General features: G+C 34.7%; 1 protein-coding gene across 4 annotated transcripts in view; it reads left to right on the top strand.

Annotated features, from left to right (window-relative positions):
* Positions 1-414: 414 nt before the first annotated feature.
* LOC134793587 (GATA-binding factor C-like) overlaps positions 415-20,328 on the top strand; it is a 108,900-nt gene continuing 88,986 nt past the window's right edge. The window contains exons 1-2 of one of the 4 annotated variants that reach the window (XM_063765207.1): positions 415-697; positions 12,534-12,935. In XM_063765207.1, coding sequence (XP_063621277.1) covers positions 12,683-12,935 — 253 coding nt within the window. In that variant the 5' untranslated portion in view covers positions 415-697; positions 12,534-12,682. The remainder of the gene's footprint in view (positions 698-12,533; positions 12,936-20,328) is intronic. The other 3 variants (XM_063765209.1, XM_063765210.1, XM_063765208.1) reach the window with 3 other exon arrangements.

Here is a 20,328-nt window from a genome sequence, read left to right as displayed (position 1 = left end):
AGATATATTTCCTATCAGATTTAATAAGATCGTATGATCTTATCACACTATTCAATAAAATTTTGCGCTATTAATAATTAATTACGTGATGGCAAAAATGATGATACCTATCAATATCATTCAGATAAAATTGTTTAAAGTCATCCGGCATCCATGACAAAATCATAAAAGTGCTTCCATTGTAGCCACCGTCATCCATCAAGCGCGCCGCGCGACTAAACGCACACTATCGCACTCCCGCCCAAAAAGAGAAAAAGAAAATTTAAAAAGCAAACACTCCCATTCCAACGGCAAACCCCGCCCACCTAGGCCGCCCGTGGGTGAAAAGGACCAATCGGGTGACGGGTAGAGCCGAACGGCGGTTGGAAATGCCGAGTAGAGCCGAGAGAGGCCGATCGTGCGCGCGAACTACAAAAAGTGTTGGGACTGGTTTAGTGTCGGGCCGCGTCCCAACGACGCCGCTCCCCGGTCGCTGTTCGGTGCGCAAGCGCAAGCTACACACTGTTTTGTTATTCCAAATTCTAATTACGAACGGATCAAACAATACATCTCAGTACTTGTGTGTGATGAATTTTTAATTGATGAAAATGAAACTGCAAACGGAATGGAGCGCATGATTTCAGTGTGTTTTCTATACTCAGTGATAACCAGTGATTGTGATCGACAAAGTGATTCGCATTTGATAAGGGAAATACAGGTATATATTATATAAACATAATGTAAATTAAGTACGGTTCCATGTAGACGATCTTATCATCCGATAAGAATCAATAACACTAGGGAAAAGGATGACATTGACAATCTTCAATTTCATCTTAATACAGATCTTTATCATAGGCATCATAAATATCTCAATAAAATAAAACAATGCTTTGGTTGCTAATTTACTTGTTGCTATTAGTAGAACAGAATATATTTCATTATATTGGTATAATTATATTTATTTACCTACAACAATTTATGTACTTCAAATTAATAAATCTAATCTATATCCATGATAAAAATCAGCTAGATAGGTTAGGTATGATACTACCTAATAGTTACGACAAGCTTAATCGATTAGATGGATGATTAACGTAGTATTTCAATTGGTATTAATATGTTATACACTGCTCTACCGTAGAGTTGATTTTATTTGTTACTTAGCACAGCCAGCGTTTCGCTCCTGTTCGGCGCCCGACGGTAAGGAAAATTTGTTGTAGAATCAAAACGTTATTCACTTGTTTATACCTATATGCTTTTATTAAAATGTTTATGTTTTTATCAAGCAAGGATCAATAGGTTAGTTTAGCTACAACTAACGTAGGTTACATACTTACTTTATTTGTTTTGTTTATCCTAATTAGAATATTAATATCATACAAGAATATAGCTATTAGCATTACAATAAGGTAGTGATATCGGTACCTATAATAAATAAAATAATTATGTACTTATAATAAAATTGCGATGTTAATAATGTGGGTATTTATTAATACCAATTCCCTTTACAAGAACAGGAGGTTTACCCAGGTAAACCTAAAAATCACCAATATCTAAATCATTTAAAAATAATCATAATCACAATGTTGAACCTGTTTAGGTACCTATGTAAATAGGTACAACATAGGTATAACAAGGACATTTGAAATTATGTTTAAGTACACGAAATTATATTTTTTATATAAAAAATCCCTAGATACGATACGGACTATACCATGCATTATGAACATTGCTTACTTACAAATAAAGAAAAATAATGAAAATCAATAAACTGCTGACTTGACCAATACTATAGGAAGGTAGTAGATATCTAACTTAGCTAGTAGGTAGTTTAGTTATATACATTGCGGTTGCAACGCCAGCTGGTAAATATATACCAAATATATCTTTAAAAATAGTTACTATCCCAATTGCTAAAAAAGTTCCAGTAACACCCAGATAACGAGGTTTATCTCAACTTAATCATGTAGATAATATAGATATCATAATAAATCACGACCATCGGACAGATATCGTCTATTTGCGTAAACAGATTAGGTATCTATGTTGAAATAACAAGTGTATCAAAATACTTATAATATCGGTAGCTACCTATGTGGAGTAAGGCAAAGTATCAAGAATACCATCTATAATAGCTACCATCGGTCTACATATTAGCAGCGTGTCAGTACGTCAGGTCAAACCTCGCTAGGTATAAAACTAATTGTAGCCGCGCTGGGAATAACCGCAGACAGCCAATGCTGGTTGCCCCCGTAAAGAGACTAGCCAAACTCAGGAACTCACTCAGTGTCATTGGGGCAAAAATCTACAACTCAGTTCCGCCCGATATAAAATCAGCGAAAAGTGACATTGAGTTTACCAGGAAACTTAAATCGCTACTTATTGCGCAGGCGTGCTACAGCGTAGACGAGTTTCTTCGTGGAGATCATTAGCTTTAAGTAAAAATTTTAATATTATTATTTATGGTGTTGAATGAATTACGTAGCTTAAGATTTGGTTGTAAATGTTATAATTTGTAAATATTAGTATTTTAATCTCATTATGTAAATATGTACAAAAACTTGACTTGTAAAACAACAAATTTTACCAATAAATAAATCAATCAATCAATCAATCAATACATAATTGAATAAGATGATCAAATATACTCATGTGTTTTTTTGATATATTAATTTTAATCATAAAACATGCTGAAATATTTTGTGCTTAGTTCTACCTGCTATACGGTAAACATGTCACTTAATATGTGGTAATAAACTAATAAAGTTCAATAAATATACTTTTAGGATTTATTATGTCTAGATAATAATTTATGATAAATAAATAGAATGTTTTAACACTCATATATGTTTGAATATACTTTATCTAGTAAGATAAGTAATATCAATTAATCAATCTAATGAAGACAGATTCATGAAAAAAAAAAGCAAAAAAAACTTTATCGGCACTGTTATCTACACGTGTTTCAAACGATCGGCGTAGAATAGTTGTAGGTAGGTATATTGATTTAAGTAGCCATACATAATTATAATTAAAGCTTTATAAGAAGCCACTTGTAGTTAAAAATGCGGTGAAGAGGACTAATAATCAAAACGATTGTTTTCTTAGCACTTCTTATACCAGCATACAATCTCTATATATACCGATATTTGGGTGAATTGTTGCCATGGTCGCCTATGTCACTTTTAAAACTCTGGTTTTATGGTATTTTAATTATACATTTTTATTGGCAGTTCTAAGCATTTTTTACAATAGGTCATCTACGAAGCACATTAGTAGAATGTAGGTAGGTACTATAACATTTCTTCTAACAAACCGTACCAACTACTGCTGTCGCCTGGCTGATGGGACAGAAAAACAAAATAACAAACCGGACAAGTGCGAGTCGGACTCGCCCACCGAGGGTTCCGTACTTTTTAGTATTTGTTGTTATAGCGGTAACAGAAATACATCATCTGTGAAAATTTCAACTGTCTAGCTATCACGGTTCGTGAGATACAGCCTGGTGACAGACAGACGGACGGACGGACGGACGGACGGACAGCGGAGTCTTATTAATAGGGTCCCGTTTTACCCTTTGGGTACGGAACCCTAAAAAACAGCTGATTTACAAAGGCTGCGCTGCAATGGCTGCCTACATTACATCCTTTTTTAACCAAATGATTTTTCAGCTTTAACAATTCAAAATATTTGTATGCCAACAGCGACTCAGTTATAAATAAAGTAACGATATGTAAAAGCTATATCGAATGCCAATGTCAATGTCATCCCGCACAGTTTTCCGAGAAGCCAGCGAGGCTCCGAGCTCGCATTGGTCGACGAACGCAGTTCCAAATTTGAATGCGGCGCAAGATGCGCAAACGCCGATCGATTAGATTCCGATAAGCTTGTATGTTATATAATGTTTGAGGCGTCCGCCGGATATAGCCATACAATTATGAATATCTGGCCATGTACAAAAAAGTACACGTTTATTTACTAAACGTCAATATCGTTATGATTGAGTGAATCACGAATATTTTGTGAGCGGAAAATTATAAAAAATAGGTAAGTAGGTACTGTTGTCATTGGTTGGACATCTTTAAAAGGACACTAAATGATTTAACGACCTATATTTTGTTTTTAACATACAAAAATTAGATGTCTTGCCTTATCTGAATGCTTTATGTTTATGCTAACCTCACTCAGTGTGTGACAGGCAAGATTGGTTTATGTCAACTAAATGGTAATATTTTGTCATTTTCCAGTTGACGTCTTTCATAATGATTGGCATTTTATACCAGGTTCACTAAAGGACATGTATATAGGTAGTAGGTAGGTAACAGAGGGGCAAATTAAATTTGGCACATGTGGTTGCATTAAGTACACTTATGAAATAGTTAACTTTAACACGGGTCTTAAGTTTTAATAATTTTGATGTCAATGATTAACGTAGAAAATTGCCTAAGTTACAATACGCACTCTAACACAATTACCTACATTAATATTTTTATCTATTTCACCTATATCTATCAATCTACCCATCTATCTTATTTAGTTTAATTATTTATTATTTATTTATTAAAAAAACTTTACACATAAGTTGACAGTATAGCACCAAAGCACTTACGTGGTAAATACATATTTAAAATTCAAAATTGGAAACATATTATGTAAAATCTACCAATGTAATTATGTTGGACGTACATATATGTACCATTAATCGATGATACATTTTATATCAATAAAACAAAATGAAGCATAACCAATTAAGCGTTATAGGTTTAAAATGGATACTCTTACCGTTTTAATCCATTGATGATCGCTCCAAACAATTAATCAATATTCAAACAATTTGCTAAACACCAATCAACATCGTATTAAACGCATTTCAATATAGAAATAAATCAAAGACCGTATAAATTATTCAAGCCGTTTAAGGCAGCCATCAGACCTATGGGTCGTCTTTTTTTAACTTAAAATTGTCTTTTATCATAGGTTAGCAATTTTAAACCCTTAATAATTGGTCTATTAAAAGGTCTTCATAGCCATTAGGGCATTGCTATACATAAGTATGTACTAAAAAGCCTTTTTGAAATTGACAGTTGACATAATATTTAGATATGACTATTTTTAGTAGACGATGTGATCTGTGCTAAAATCATTTCTGAATCAAAATACTAACTAATGACTCGATATTTCAAAACTTTTAATTGACAAGAACGTTGGTAGGTAGTAGGCACTCGGTGTGACCCAGTGTCCGGGTCATACTAATCCAACTTCCAACTGTGGTTTTAAGAAGGCTTACCCGCTCTTTGTCTCTAGAGAGAGCTCAGCCTATTATTATGACAACTTGAAACGCTTATCGAATGAACGATATTTTTAAGGTTACCTGTTTGACGTCATCAATAAGGTCAGAGAGATGAATTGTAATGATGCTAGAAAGTAAAAAAAATAAAAAAGTTGCGGTAGAATTATTTATTAGAAATGGTACCTACCTACCTATTAAATTTATTTAAAAAATATTACCTGTATCAAAATAGAAAAATATAGGTAGTCCTAAATAAAAAAAACTCTTTTAAATTATTAGGTACCTATAGTTTAAAGTTTTTTATTGCTTTACAAATTGTAGTACCTACATAACGTATTAAAAACAAATTATGTAAGAATATCTTGATAATTAATTTTATTGATTATGAACATACCAGGTGTGGGCCAAAAATTACGAACCAAAAATTTAACTGTAGGGTGTACTTCCTCAAACTGACCAACATTTGTTCAGCGACCGTTAAAAATAACTTATGTTTTGATTTTTAATACCTACACTTTAAAGTTTAATTCTAAGATGCAATGTATTGCGAATTTTGTTATGTTTAATGCATGACAAGCAACGTCAATCACAATCACAACAGACGTACAATTGAAGATAATATTGAATTTGTATGAAAGCAGGAAGTCTAAAGACTTAATAATTTTTAAAAGTTATTTTTTATAATTATTTTTAGTAGTCAATAACATAAAATTTATGTCGTTTGAGGAGTACAATCTATGTTTTAATTATTTGCTAGTGTTACAGGCCACACCCGGTATATCTATTATCGTCTTAAATATCTACCTGTCCTGTATTTAGGATTAGGATAGATAATAGTTAGCTTCTTGTAACAAATAAACAAATTGAAAACGAGAAAAATAATACACTCCTCTATTTTTTTCTAATATTATATATGTAACTAATTTTTTTAAAACATTGATGCTAAGTTTACTCTGTAAAATATGTTAAACTACTATATGAGCAAAATGTTTTATAAAGTAAACATGTTAATTCTAAAAATATTGTAGGTACCTATACTTTTAAATTCTATAAATGTATATGTATACGAAAAAGAGAAGATGTCCTAAAATAGTTACAAATCGTATAACCGAGGCGTTATAAAGCCACGTGTGCCGCTATCAGCTTATTAAGATTAGGGATGCTCCAATTAAGATAATTGATTCTTACGGACCTCCCGTCGGATGTCGGATGGACAAAAAACAAGAGAAAAAAACTGGTGTGTTTATTTACGAGTATGTGAGGACATACAAACATAACTAGAGGTAACTAAGTAAAGCGAATTAAAAAAAAAAATTGGTCTGCTTAGGTAGGTACATTAATTTTTAACTGAAAAGGCACAGAATAGCTTACTGGGTCATAAATGTCAGAACTTATTTACTTAATATAGGATTATAGGTGCTTATTAATGGATACATGCGTTGAAAAGTTTTTTCATATACTTACCTACTTGATTTGTATAAGTAGGTAATATTATATTTTTAAACATGTTTTACCATAACAACTATAATGGCCATGATGCCATGAATCAGAATTTCTGTAGGTAAGTAATTACATAAATTGAAACCATTTGATATGATAGTAGTAATATACATCTAGATATAGTAAAATACTAGGCGTACCATTATTTATAACACCTGACATATTTATACAATATTAAATTGATGTAAAAATCAAATAAGCGTGCTTAAACTACGGCAAATTTTTTTTTACTGTTTGTTGCGCATGAAAACCGTAGACGTGGCATATTGTCTGCCACTTAGCGCGAAAACCGCGTCAAGAAAATAATCGTATTGATAAAATAATAAACAGTTTACGGCAGTGGGTGTAAAATCACAATGTTTATCATTGGTATCGAGTTATAGGCGATCAAGATGATTTATGTAGCGAGATGGGCTACTGCTTAGGCCTGATCACTCGATTGTGATCACATCCGATAGTGGTACGATCGCCCGCGCATCGATCACACGGTACGCTATCGCCGTCGAGAGGCCGGGGCAAATAAAGCTATGCTATAATAGGGCATTATGTGGTCGTGCGCCTTTAATAGTTTTAGATCACATTTGGAATACCGTTCCTTGTGCATGGTTTGCGGTTTTTATTATTGATGTTTCGTTGTGTTTGCTTATTTTGACTTCATTATTATTAATATTACAGGACTGTAGGTAGATTGTTGGTCCAAAACACCCTAAAATAATTACAGTTTAATGTAAGTTTATGATACCTGAATGTTTATAGGATTATGCTCTGCAATCTCTTTATAATTGCAATACCTATTCAGATGTCATAGACAATGACTAATTTCATCGATATCTTAAGGTCAAAATGTCAATGACCAAAAACATTTAAATTTAAATTTAACAAAGCACTATCAAGAACTGCAGGTATTTCCCTTTTGATTCTAAGATTTATAACACTTATCGTAGATATTGTGGAGATATCACTACCAAAAATGTAATTTGCGATAAAATTGTGATTTCTTTATTACTTATCACCATATCCATTCCCAGTCGATCGTCAGATAACATTTAAGTAGGTTGTGATTTGTTGATCTGATTTTATTTGGGGCAATATTTATATCCTCGGTAGTAGTAGATCTGTCGGATAGAATCATATTACTTATCTGATCTAATATTGGTAAGTGTTTATTGTCTTTATCAGTATTTAACCCACGCAGCCTTTACACTATGGTGCGTAATATATTTATATTGGGATACATTTATGTTTATTTTAATATCCAATTACATTTTGAAAAAGTTTTGTTCCACTTGACTACACTCCCGTAAAAATTTTAATAAGTATTAATTAAAGATCTTTTTCAATGGTTAGATTCAAACTTCATCACAATGAACTAAACATTATTAAAAAAATATTTACGGGAACAAGAAAAACAAAAAGTAACTAAAAATTAATAACTAGCTGATATCTAAAATAAGCCCTTGAGGCATTGTACCAAGGAATCCAAGTATGCTGGCGATAAACTTATTATTATTAGGCAAAAAATGCTTTTGGCCTTGTAGAAATAGTGTTTAGAAACGTGAAATGTGACCTAAAGATCATATAATATATGTATAAAGTCAATTCGGGTCATCCACTAAACGCAAGTGAGATGCACAGATGTAAGAAGTTGCAATAAACCCTAATCAACGTGTAAACAGGCCCCAATGTGAAGGGCAGCCACACTTACTCTGCAGCCACGCTTCACTTACCCGTCATATTGACCTTACCCAAAAACAGTGGCGTAGCGTGAACTAATCTAGCAGTGGGCGAAGTCGCGATTAGGGCTTGCAAATATTCGAAACTTTCAGGTATTCGAATATTCGACTTTTTCTGACGACATATTCGAATATTCGAATAATTATTCGAATATTATAAAAAATAAGAAAAAGAACGAGAAATCGGTTTATTATCGTTTTATTCAAAAGCTTATTTCACATATTGCTAAAACTAATGATATTTTGCAGAAATCCACTTAATTGACTAGATTTTATCATCCTACTATGAGATGCCCACATTTATAAAAACAAGTAAAACGCCAAAATAAGACGTATTCAATATTTCTAGATAAAACTTTTATTATAAATGCGCCGTTGAGTGAAATAATATAACTTTAATCATCTAAACCAAACCTAGGTATGTAAGTAATTTTTTTTAGTAGGTAATTATTTTCAGATTTAAATTAACTTGTAGTCACTCAGAGGCCTTAATTAATGGTCGGCTTAATTATATAATATTGGAATATTTAAGGGAAAAAGTTAGTTGACTACTGGATTATTTGTCAGCTAAAGGTGCATAGTTAGATTACCTAGTTGGGCACTTGGGCAGGTTTGGTATGATCAAATTTGAGAATTGCGATAAGTGCGGGCAAGGTTTAGTCTTAATAAACAGAATGACCCTTTAACTTAAAACTTATGCACCGTAATAATAACATACGTTTTGATTTCGTTTTCTTTCAAATTGAGTTAGGTTTCACTGTATTCACGAAGTCTATCGAGAGGAATACAGTAAAAATATTATTTCCTTCGTATTTGGGTACCTACCATTACTCATTCACTGTAAATACCCGGAAAACACACAGAAACTGTAACTGTAAATAGATTTTTTATAGTAATAAAAAATATTCGAATATTCGAAACCTGAGCGGCCGAATATTCGAATATCAAAACAGGCCGAATATTCGACAAATTCGAATATTCGAATATTCGAATTGCAAGCCCTAGTCGCGATGCCCTTTTTTTTCAATGTGCCCGACCGAAGCGGCCCCGCGCAAGGCCCCTTCGGGCGCGAGGCCGTATAGAGCGACGGCCCACTTCGCCCACGCTTAGCTACGCCACTGCCCAAAAATAAGTGAATTCGTAAATAGTTTTAGTGAAACATTTTTTCCTTAACAAGCATCATACTTACAGTACTTACATGACGTGCGACTTGCGTCAAACATACGAATTGACGCAGGTATTGGGAGCACTCAAATGTTATCTGATTATCTGCTGGTACACTTGGCCTCAAGTCGTGTGAACTTATTGTTAACCGACTTCATTATAAATAGAAGGATTTTTGTCACAATTTGATTTTCCATCGTGGGGTATAAATTACAGTTCAAAACTAACAGTTAGAAATTACAGTTAGAAGTGGGTCCCATATGTCCACTTTAGAGTATGTTTTATACCTGAGAAAATTTGCCATTAGTTGATAGGTTTTTGTATTTTCTGTGGGTATAATAGGTACTAAACAAATCATAATTAACACTCATCTATAAAACAGTTAACAACGATATGAAAAATATCACAGAAAATTATTTAATATACCTAGTCGATGTGTTCTAATGTAAGTTAAATGTATTATGTAAATTGTATTGTAATTGAGAATTAATGTTAGCTATTATTGTGCCCCATACTTCGGTGATTATAAGATTTATAAGGAATGGATACCTAAATATTATATTAGAAAGTTATCAATAATTTTAAGAGTAACAAGTACAATAATAACATTTACGCCGATAGAGGCAGATTATGACGCACTGTAATTCGATCATATTCTAAGAAATAAACAGATTATGATTATATTTGGCAATGTTGTAAAAATTAACGTGAATTCATATTTTAGTTAGAACATAATTTAGCACTTAGTCCGGATACTTAGTCCGCGGTGCCGGTGAGAAACGCCGGCGTTTGATTTCCGAACCTTATCGAATAAATAACTTGCTTATCTTAAGTAATGTTGAATCTCTTCCAAACATATCTAAAATTATATATAAGTGTGTCTCACTTGTATTTTTGGCAATGCCATAGAAGTATGATAATAAATATCTACCTACCTAGAAAATAAATAAATATGAATACCGTATGTTAAACTTCTATCGGGAGCAATAGGTACAATCCGGGCATGGTGCTTCAAAAACTCAAGTTTCCTTTAATAATGAGTAAATACAATAATGAGTTTTAATTAACGGTATCTAAATCAAGAATAAGTATAACATTTAAACGACCCTTTGTCGTCTGTATTTTTGGGGGATTCGTACCGTAGTAACCGTATTAGTTAACCGTCCAAAGAGCACAAAGTGGGCTAGTATATATTATGAAGCATTTTCATTATTAATTTTTTTTCTTATGATGTGGGATTATAAAATCATTTATTTACGTACAATATATATACAGTGGTACTAAAACGATTATTAAATAAATTTTCGAATATCGTCTGTAATCTAACAGCGTTTTTGTATTCAGAATGCAATAGCAATTAGAATAAATTATATTGCAGGCGAATTCTCGCAACATGTTCACTGTTGTGTTTACAAAAAAAACTAATAAATCATCTGCGTTACAGTTTCAGACTTTTTCAACGGTTAATTTTGAGCACTTGAAATAAATAGGAGTCCGTTGTCATATTTGAAAACTAAAAACGCAAATAATTAGGAGACGTATTTTTTATGTAGTAGAATTGTTATTGCAAAGAAGTTTAGGTGTTTTTGGAAATTAATTAATAACAATAAAAAATTAGGTCATTCATTTGAGTTGAAATAATTTTCTATAAGACGTACAAGAAATAAGGAATTTTTTACTTGTTATATAAAAACCGTAGTATAAAATATAAGTAAGCTATTTGAAATATATTGAAGAAATGACCTTGTAATATAATACTCTTATAATATGCGTGTATCACAGAAAACAACATTGAAATAAGATCAGAACTTTGTAGCCTTCATAAGAACCAAAATGTAAAATGTATAGCGTTTAATGAGTTTATAAATAAGAATAAGTGTTAATACACCAAGCTCATTAAAATTCAGCTATTTGCGAGAGCTTGTACCTAGGTTCATTTCTAGCATTAAAATATTTAAAAATAACACCGGCTGCTATTTATTTTAATGTCCGTGTTGCTGTTTAAATATATGAATAATTCTCATTAGTTGTTGCAATTAACTTCTTTCAGTTAATTTTCTTAGCCATGCAACAAGTTTGTTGTTAGTGTGAATTACAAAGATTCTTAAAAACATCGCCTTCCTCTTCAACAGCGCAGGCAGTTAAATGTTAATCGCTTACAAATTAATGTTTAAAAATCGATACTAGCCCGGGCACATATCAGAATTACAAATTTCCTTGGGTCACTGATATCTTTAGGAATTTAGTGGCAATAAAAATCACAGCTCGGTTGGCTAACACCGTTTAATGCGCGTTTATCGCTTATCGCCGCGATATCGCCTTGTTCGCACAATCAGTTAATCAAAGTGCTAGCGACCCGATAGCGCTGACGACTTTTGATAACGCACCTGTATTATCTTAATTGATTGTCTCTTTTTGACAAAACACCGGCCCGTGAATAGGGTTGCCATATGGAAGAATTAAATGTCCTGATAAAAATCCTGACATCACCCTAAAAATCCTGACATTTCTTGTAATAACAGAGATTTGGCGTAGCTTGAACGACGCCCGGCGGCGCGCTGCGCGCTGCGGTGTACTGTATCGTGGATCTACCTTTCCTTTCCCTCCGCCGCCGGCCGGGCCCCGTAGCCCCCTCCCCACCCTTTTTTTATGAGGTCATTCCTAAAAATCCTGACACTTGCCAAGTCCGGCCGCAATCCGGACAAAGGGTCAAAAATCCTGACATGTCCGGACAAATCCAGACGTATGGCAACCCTACCCGTGAATATTATTTAGTTCTCTTTGATGTTGCGCAAGGACAATCGAAACAGTTACATAAACGTGTGATACCTATAGGTAAATACTAAGTTTATCTTTTGTTTCAGATACGGGGCATGGACTGGCCGAGCACGTGAATTTGCCCGCGATGTTAGCACTGAGTTCGGTTACGCGTCTGTAATCGAGTCACATTAGACTGACTGTTGAAATGCGGATAGGGGAGCGGACTTATAGTGCGTGTGTGTAAAAGCGATGCATGGTTTGTGAGGTCGGAGCAGCGGTCATGGACATGAGCGGAGAGGGTGGCGGAGCGGGCGCGGGAGCGGGCACGCTGCAGCAGCGCTGGTATGACAGCCGCGTGAACGGCAGCCCGGCCGCCGGCGACGTCAACTCGGACGCGAACGGGGACGGGTTCTTCCACTCCCCGCTGGAGGGCGGCCATCACAGCCGCGCCCGCTACTACCATCAGCAGATGCACCCCTCCTACTCGGCCGCGGTCAGCTCGCATGGTAAGTATTATCTATACCTATTCCCTTAGCAGAAATTAGTTGAAGGTACAAATTTCGTATAATTCTTGTACGATTTTGAGCTTTAAGTATATAAATATAATACAAAATTTAAGTAGGGTTGTTTAACTAAACACTATTTTTTATTCAATTGTTTAAGTATCTTATGAGAACCTGTTTAGTTGCTATGTCATTTTAGCGAAATTCCGATTTGCGAGGAATCTCAGCGCGGCAGTGGAGCCGAGCAGGTCCTACCGCCGGTAGGCAGCATCGGGCCTTATCGTACATCAGACTATATCTCTTCAAAACTCCTCAATTAATTCAACGGCCCGGACAACTCAAACTCGCCATTCTGTAGGTGACAAGTTAGGTAAACACGATTTAAAATGGACCCGGGTCCCTTGAAAAAATGAGATGCGTTTTGTTTTTTCTTTTGAGGCTTAATTTTATGGAGGCTATAAAGTTTTTCGTGGAGACAGGTGGCTCTTCTTTATAGTTTAACGACTCGGTCGGGCACGGAGGAAAGTTCATCTATAGCGGGGCGTGTAGAGGCCAGATTGGCATGCCCGCGCGAGGGGGCGATTAGAATTTATTTAGCGGTGCGTCGGTAGTGATGTGACAGTCAAGAAACTGTGTCATTTCTCGGAATCGGAACAGGGAATTGATTTGGTCGCGTTCCCAGCAGTAACGTGCGTTGGTTTATGCGGGCGGGGTTTGTCGTTATCGTGTCGTGTCGAGTGTCGGGCTTCTTGTCGCCCTGATTACATCTGGATTTGGTGAATTCATTTGTGAAGCCCACCGGTCACTCCGTTACACGTACTCAAGACATCGATTTCCACGAACAGATTAACTCAACTTTGTTATTTAATTAAACTTTTTTCCAACTGTGCCATGAAAATGTCTGAGTAGTTTTAAGATCCTGGATTATGTCATTGAAAAGTGTCATTTAAGTTTCTTTGTTGATGGCCTTGCTCCTCAAGGAGTGATAAAAAGTATTTTTTAGTGTAGTGAGGTTCACATAAAGTTGTTACGATGACAACTGGGATCGTTTACACCGCGGACAGTTTACGACCGCGCTGTATCGTCGCCTGACCACCGTCTTAATACTTACCTACTCGTAGGTCGGCTTTGTTTATATTATGTATAAATACCTATACTTCTAAACTTCAAACTTCAACATTTATTCAGCAAATAGGCCACAAGGGCACTTTTACACGTCAACATTTAATTTACATACAAGCAAAAATAATAACAATACATCACCGCATATATCTAAATTACTGCAATGTTATGATCGTAGAACATGGTTCCTGGTTAAAAGTACCTAACTACTGATTAGATATGGTCTCATTGACGTGCCAGATTATGTATAATATTAAAGTGACTACTTATATTAAATTTTCAAATTTCAATCGAACCTGCTCGCTAATTTTCAATAGTATTGGTTGAGAAATACGTCTTGTAGAGGAGAGCAGCCGGACATACGAATTTTTGCCTAAGTTGATTCCTGTGGAGACGTTTCGAAATGCGAGCTTCAACAGTTAATGAAATTAATGTTTATAATATCTACAAAGTACTTACCTAGAGTTAGAACCAAGAGAAGTCTGCAACGATTTTGATAGCATATGCAGTACAAGTGTTATTTTCACGTCATAATTTCATAAAAGTTTGACATGTAAAATAACACCTGAACTTCGTGTGCTATCAAAATCGTTGCAGACTTATCTTGGTCTAACTCTATCTCTCCCAGCTTATAAAATAGGTATATCTTTGACTAGGTACCTAATATAAAGGTAAATATCTGGAAGACCGAGCTTTGCTCGGAAAAAATATAAAAACTCAAAAATGCGCGTTTTCCCAGAGATAAGACCTAGATAGATCTACTCGTACTTATCGCCCCCGAAAACCCCCATATAGCAAATTTAATCGAAATCGTTACAGCCGTTTCGAACAAGAATTGCTCGTTTAAAGGTATTAGATTAGATTATAAAGGTAATTATTAATTTTAAGTTTTGTGTAGGATAAATTCCACAATTCGTTCCAAAATTGTAAAACGTTTCTTTTTGAATTAGTTTTACATTTCTTGTTTCCGTTTTTGGACACCTACGTGTGAAAAGTGGTCGCGATGATAATTGCACATGCCTTATTCGCCTTTATGATCTTTTTTGCCGAGAATATTATACTGCAATTACGTACACTCTTTGGAATGTTGCTGGCGCGAAATAGACTTAACATAATGAGTTTTTTGAAAGGGGTAGAAATGCACCAAGTGAATACTCCTTATAATTTTTGCAGTAGAGGTACACATGACTTTGATTCAGTTATATATTCAGGGCATATTTAACTTTAATAGTGTTATCATTTGGCTGTTCTGTTCCCGAAGTTTCAGAGTATTGGTGATAGGTATAATGTACAATTTTTTACGAGTGATAACACATTTATTACGTTAAATAATACAATTTTAAGCTTATTTCAATACAGTAGTGCGGTAGAAAGAAGAGAAATCTAATCTTCAAGGATGGGTATTCCACAGCCGTCTTCAGATCCAAATCTTTCTATCCTTCTTCTCGTTCCTCTAATTCTTAGAGAGACAGCTCTGATGATTGATATTTGTATTTTGACTTTGATCCAGTTGATTATTTGTGAGTATGGTTTGGACCATTTTTCATGGAGCTTAAGGGATGTTCTTTTTATGAAGGATTCATATTCCGTTCCGACAGCGCCATCACAGGAGACCACAAGAGGAGTGAATGCGGCTCTGAGATCTTCTGCAGCCAGGTCGTATTTGCGATGTTTTTCGCGAGCGTGCACTCTAAAAAATGAAGACCAACTAAGAGCAGTTTCTTCTTAGTTGACGTTAAGTTAATTACAACAATTACGATCTTATATAAATCAAAGAAAGCTGATTACTTAAAACAATAAGTGTATCTGTGATTGAACTAATAAAGTAGGTATTGATTAATCCTAAAAATTGTATACCTTGCATCTATTATTAACTTGTTGACATAATTATGTAACGTAGGTTGGTTCAATAAATATCAAGCTTAGTTGATCTTACTAGGGTCAATTAGTTAGCATAATTCTTTTTCATGTATATATTGAACAAGATCTTAGTTGGCTCAGTTACATAGCAATAGTAAAATCAATCAGAATTGAACATTTGAAAGATCTTATTTCTCATTCCGTGGGCGACGCAGGTGAGCAGCTTGTCTGTTCCCTTACTAAATTAATAAATTTTATGTTTTCAGGCAAAATTAACACTAATATCGTCCCGATTCTATACGGGGCAAACCTGATCGCCCTAACCAAAAAGGACGGAGGGGTGAGACCCATTGCGGTGGGGTCAACTTTACGACGTCTGGCTTCAAAAATTGCGGTTAGACACATTAGATCAAAATTACAATCCCTTTTTGAACCAATACAGCTAGGTTTCGGCACGAAAGGTGGGTGCGAGGCAGCCGTCCATGCCCTAAGGACCTACCTTTCACTCGATGATTGCGAAATTGTTGTCAAAATTGACGTTAAAAATGCTTTTAATTCGGTTAGTAGAGACACCTTGCTGACAGAAGTTAAGGACAAAATTCCGGAACTATACAATTACCTTTTCTTTTGCTATTCAGACTCATCTAAATTAATGTACAAGTCACATGAATTATCTTCCGAGGTTGGCTGTCAGCAGGGTGACCCTCTCGGGCCAGCAATTTTTAGTTTGGCTATAAATCCAATTATCAAAAATTTAAAATCAAAATTCAATGTGTGGTACTTAGATGACGGAACCCTAGGAGGTGACGTGAATACTGTACTCTCTGATTTGTCTTTTATTAAGAGTAGTTTCGAAAATATTGGTTTAGAACTGAATTTCAGCAAATGCGAACTCTTTATTCAAAAATCTTCTTGTACTTTGACCAACTTACAACCCAAATTTGAAATAGAAATAGAAATAGAAATAATTTATTTGCAGAAAAAGGGTACAATAATTATCTTAGGTTAAATGTACATTACATACAATCGTTTCACCTTTTTCAGCTGTTGATAAACAGCATGCAAATGTTTTATACATTGTTAATAATGAAATTACAATACAAATAATAACTATAAGGTACTTACAGGAGTCAAAACTGCAAGCATACATTATTTTAATTTTAAATTAATTTCAAGGCTAATACATTAGGCTAAAAATATAAAGAGCAAACAATCGTAAATTAAACATTATGTACTTAAAATTAATAACATTTTTTTTTTTACTCATTATGAGCAATATAATCATTAATGGTGTAAAAGCAGTGATCAAGAAGCCATTTCCTTAGAGTTTTATTAAATTTATGGCCTTCGAGTGATTTTATTTGAATAGGCAAGTTATTGTAAATTTTTATACTCATGTTATAAGCATTTTTTCTGTATATGTCTGTCATACATCGTGGCTGGTGTAAGTTATCTTTGTATTGTGTTCTTGGGTTGAGTGAACACATATCTGTACGCTTTTGGAAATATTTTGGGTATTTCTTGGAAAAAATACAGATTTTCAGTATATACATACAAGCTAGAGGTAATATGTTCATCTGTTTAAATAGTGGTTTACAACTAGTTCCTATATGAGCATTTGCTATAGCACGCATGCATTTCTTTTGGAGTTTGAATACTCTTTCTACAACAACAGAGTTGCCCCATAGAATAAGCCCGTAATTGAGTATGGATGAGACGTAGCCATGATAAGCAGTGAGGGCTGCTTCGCATGAAACAGAAAGTCGTAATTTTCGCAGTGCAAAAATGAAACGGTCAAGTTTTGAACATACCGAGTTAATATGTTCCTTCCAATTTAAATTTGAGTCAATATTTAAACCTAAGAATTTCATGTTACCTGTTTTATGTAATGCGTAGTCGTTAATATGAATATTGAGTTGAGGAGGTATTGATCCGTAAGAGTGAAATTGCATATAGTGTGTTTTGCTGAGATTAATCAAGAGATTATTATTTGTTATCCATTTGTTTATGTCTGTTAATGCATTATTAATATCTGATTCATATGTACTTTGATCATGACCACTAATCATGATAGTTGTGTCATCTGCGAAAAGTATGGATTTGGGTTTGATTGAGGCAGGAAGATCATTAATAAAAATTAAAAATAGAAGAGGGCCTAAATTACTGCCTTGAGGTACTCCAGAAACTATCATACGAAGAGGTGACCTGTAGACTATTTTATGTATTTGGTTTTCAGATTCAACAAATTTACTAATTTGTGTACTCTGCTGTCTATTGGTTAAGTAAGATTTAATCCAATCATTTGCCTGGCCCCTAATTCCATAGGCATCTAATTTATTGAGAAGCTTTGCATGATCGACTAAGTCAAAAGCTTTTGTCATGTCAAGGAAAATTGACATGATCGGAGATTTATTATTAATCTTTTCAGACACGTATTTAATAAATTCAAAACACGCCAACTCTGTATTTAATCCTTTACGAAATCCAAATTGATCAGGGTGTAAAATATTATGCTTTGTTAGGAAGTTATCTAATCTATCATAAAAAGCTTTTTCTATTATTTTTGATAATATTGGAACAATAGTTATCGGTCTATAATTATTTGGATCATCACGTTCTCCTTTTTTGAATATTGGTTTAACAATCGAAATTTTAAGCTGTTCTGGGAAAAAGCCTTGACTGAAGGATAAATTTATTATATGAGCAAGAGGTCTGCTTAAGAATAATCCAGTTAATTTAACTATTTCAGTGGATATATCATCTATTCCAGAAGTTTTACTATTACTTAACGACATGATAAGTTTGTGAATTTCTTTACTATCTGTTGGCATTAAGAACATCGTATCTGGACTATTTATAACATTTATTTTTGTATTATTGTTGTTAGTTACTTTATTAACATTACCTATTTCTATAAAATGATTATTAAGGATAGTACAGATATCTGGCGGATTATTATACATATTATCATTGATTTTTAATTGACTTATATTTGTTGTCTTATCTATATTTGATACCTGTGAGGATATGATATTCCAGGTCGCTTTGCATTTGTTCTTATTTGTAGATATATATTTGCTATTGCAAATTTGTTGTGATTTTTGTATACACTTTCTTAATACCTTACCATAACTTTTTAGGGTTAGTTTATTAGAGTTAGTGTTATCAGCATTGTTTCTGCTTTGGAAAAGCATTTGCCGTTTAACTTGACAAGACTTGCGGATACCTTTAGATAACCACTTAACTACTTTTAGTCCACTGTTAATTTTGACTCTAATGATGGGAAAACACAGATCATAAAAAAGTCTTAATAAGTCATAGAGGTTATTAAAAGATTCCTGTGCGTTGTTCGAGTTTATAACGTCAAAGAAGGAGAGAGCCCTCATACTATCATGAAATTTACGAATGTTATCCTTGCTATAGTCTCGTTTAAGTTCAAACGATTGACGATCTGACTCCCAATATCAAATCAGTAGACAAGTATTCTCTTTGCCTCCTGGGTTCTCCTATATTCGAAGAATCTTTTCCCGATTATATTTCTAACTCCATAACTAAATTCAAAAGTCACACGGATCGCTTACTCGAAATTAGCCCTCATTATGCTCTTGTGATTCTTAAATTCTGCCTTTTTGTCCCTAAATTTACGTATGTGCTCCGCTGTTGTCCTTTCTGGAAACATCAAAATTTATTGTCGCCCATAGATGATTTGATCAAAATTAGTTTAGAGACGATTCTAAACATTCAGCTAAGTGAGCCTTCCTGGTCTCAAGCGTCCCTCCCCATTCGGTTTGGAGGTTTAGGAATTCGCAAAATTTCCAGTGTGGCTTCCCCAGCCTTTTTGGCGTCCACTCATAGCACGTCTGGTCTCATAGGAAATATCTTAAGGGCTTTGCCCACAAACTGTGAGATTGCGGGCTTTGAGGACGCCAAAAATGCTTTTAAAATTGCTTGCCCAGGCAAACAATTTCCAGACAACCCAAATTCACAAAGGAGTTGGGATAATGTTTACTGTGATTTAACTTACAATACTCTCCTAAACAACTGTACAGGTCCATACCGCGCGAGGCTTTTGGCGGTCGGAGCCCGGGAAGCCGGTTACTGGCTACATGCCCATCCTTCGCCCAATACTGGTACTTTCTTGGATCCGGCCTCCCTTAGACTGGCGACTGGTTTGCGACTCGGGGTTTCGGTGTGTACGCCACACATATGCTCTTGTGGCACGGACGTGGACCGACTGGGACACCACGGATTATCTTGTCAAAAAAGTGCAGGCCGTTTTTCGAGACATGCGTCGCTTAATGACATAGTCCGTCGGTCTCTTGCCACCATCAATGTGCCTGCTCTTCTTGAGCCGACTGGCATTATCAGAGATGATGGCAAGAGGCCCGATGGAGTGTCCTTAGTTCCTTGGAGC

Source organism: Cydia splendana, chromosome 9 (assembly GCF_910591565.1).
Source record: "Cydia splendana chromosome 9, ilCydSple1.2, whole genome shotgun sequence".
Lineage (NCBI taxonomy): Eukaryota > Metazoa > Arthropoda > Insecta > Lepidoptera > Tortricidae > Cydia > Cydia splendana.
This window is presented reverse-complemented; position numbering and strand designations above follow the sequence as displayed.